The sequence below is a fragment of the Colobus angolensis genome, unplaced genomic scaffold, assembly GCF_000951035.1.
Source record: "Colobus angolensis palliatus isolate OR3802 unplaced genomic scaffold, Cang.pa_1.0 Scaffold34, whole genome shotgun sequence".
Taxonomy (NCBI): Eukaryota; Metazoa; Chordata; class Mammalia; order Primates; family Cercopithecidae; genus Colobus; species Colobus angolensis.
In genome coordinates this window covers 1,058,519-1,060,586 of record NW_012116710.1, presented here as the reverse complement: position 1 = coordinate 1,060,586, position 2,068 = coordinate 1,058,519, and the positions used below count along the sequence as shown (strand labels likewise).

The following is a 2,068-nucleotide window of genomic DNA, read 5'->3' as shown; positions in this document are numbered from 1 at the left end:
AAAAAAAAAAAAAAAAAAGAATTCTGACTTCCCTAGGGTAGGGTAAAGATAAAAGTGCATGAAGGCAGGGAAGAGTATTTATTTTGTCCATACAAAATACAGATTAGAGCAAAGGATGGTTATTTTATATATTTTTTTCTTTTCTCTTTTCCGTACATATTTTTTAAGGGCAAATTAGCAATAATTAGAGCAAGCACTTAATTAGTGTATATTATGTGCTAGACATTTCAACGACTCTATGAGGTAAATCCATTATCCTTATTGCAGATGTGAGTCTACAAAGGCAAAGAGATAAAGTAACTTACCCAAGGTAATTCATCTAATTTGACCCTGGGCAAGCAGTATGGCTTCAGCGAAGGAACTCTTAACCAATACACTCTGCAACCTCTTCCCATTATTAATGTGTGTCACAGGGGAGCAATGACTATCTGAGCCGGTGGTGACTGGGGTAGGGTTAGGGGGAGAATTTACTAAGACAGCTGTAGGTAAAGAAAGACAGATTTCTTAGAGAAAGTATAAAAATACGTTGCAAGAAAGCAATGGGCAGCCAGCAATAGAGGAGCTGACTGCAAGGAACCAAAGGCTTGCTGGGGATTTACAGAGTAGTATTTATGATGTATGCTGTATGCTGAAGAGGGCTTTGTGTAGTACTGATAATGCCAAAGTTGCAGTGAGCTAACTTGCAGGTGTCTGGTGATAAGTTAGGCGCAGGAGGGCTGCATGTCCTGCACCATGAAAAAAGGCAGACCTATATACTCTGTCTTTGCTTTCTTTGCTCCCACCACTCTGACTCCTTTTCCCTAATTAGGATTCTACAATGTGGATTATAAAGATGTCTCCTGATGTCTCAGAAAATAATTTCCAAGGAGCATGAACTGAAATCCAATGTTGGTTTGTAATGGCAACATCTTATCAAGCCCCCAAACCAATATTTCTTTAGATTCTACAAATGGGGACTCAAAGAACAAGGTGAGGGGAAATCCACAAGATCTTGTTTGTAGCAAATGTATAAAGTTCCCGACAGGAATGACACAGCAATGTAGACACCTGCATTGTCTAGTGCCTATATCAGGAGCAGATAAAGAAAAACGCATTCTAAAAGAATCAGGGCTCCCTTTTTGTGCAAAGATTTCTAGAATTTTACCTCTAGACAATCCTTAATTTTTAACCACAGACTGTAATAGCTAGGATCACAATCCAGCAAAAAATATACATGGTATTATATACAGTCACGATTAGAAGGGAACATGGAAAAGTAGCAAAACACATTTGCTTATTTCTCTCATAGTTGCAACAGCTACTGTTAAAATGATGTCTATAAGATGTAATACTTCATTAGTTAGCAAGATTAACTGATCTCAAACCACAGAAGTCAGAATTTCCATGTGTACCTGTCTGCTGCCATGATGCCAGCCATGGTGACAGCACCAATAATCCCAATGAGTTTGTACTTGAATACGGTGCTAGAGAGCTGCTTTCTTATCACCAAGTGCATGTCATCCTGCAATGAGATGATGAAGAAAGATGAAAATGCTGGAATGGCACAGCAAAAGAAGGTATGGCTTTTATCGTTTACTTTTTTTTTTTTTGAGAGGGAGTTTTGTTCTTGTTGCCCAGGCTAGAGTGCAAAGACACAATCTCGGCTCACTGCAACCTCTGCCTCCCAGGTTCAAACGATTCTCCTGCCTCAGCCTCCTTGGTAACTGGGATTACAGGTGCCCGCTACCACGACCGGCTAATTTTGTATTTTTAGTAGAGACGGGGTTTCACCATGTTGGCTAGGCTGGTGTTGAACTTCTGACCTCAGGTGATCCACCCGCCTTGGCCTTCCAAAGTGCTGGGATTACAGGTGTGAACCACCATAATTAGCCCTGTGTGTCTTTTTTTTTTTTTTTTTTTTGTTTAGACGGAGTCTTGCTCTATCACCCAGGCTGGAGTGCAGTGGCCGGATCTCAGCTCACTGCAAGCTCCGCTTCCCGGATTCAAGCAATTCTCTTGCCCCAGCCTCCTGAGTAGCTGGGACTACAGGCGCCTGCCACCATGTCCAGCTAATTTTTTTCTACTTTTA

General features: G+C 41.1%; 1 protein-coding gene across 1 annotated transcript in view; it reads right to left on the bottom strand.

Annotated features, from left to right (window-relative positions):
* The window catches only part of FANCD2 (Fanconi anemia, complementation group D2), a 78,702-nt gene that overhangs the window by 41,796 nt on the left and 34,838 nt on the right, over positions 1-2,068 (bottom strand). Inside the window, exon 19 of the mRNA XM_011952507.1 lies at positions 1,392-1,501. Within this exon, the coding sequence (XP_011807897.1) occupies positions 1,392-1,501 (110 nt within the window). The remainder of the gene's footprint in view (positions 1-1,391; positions 1,502-2,068) is intronic.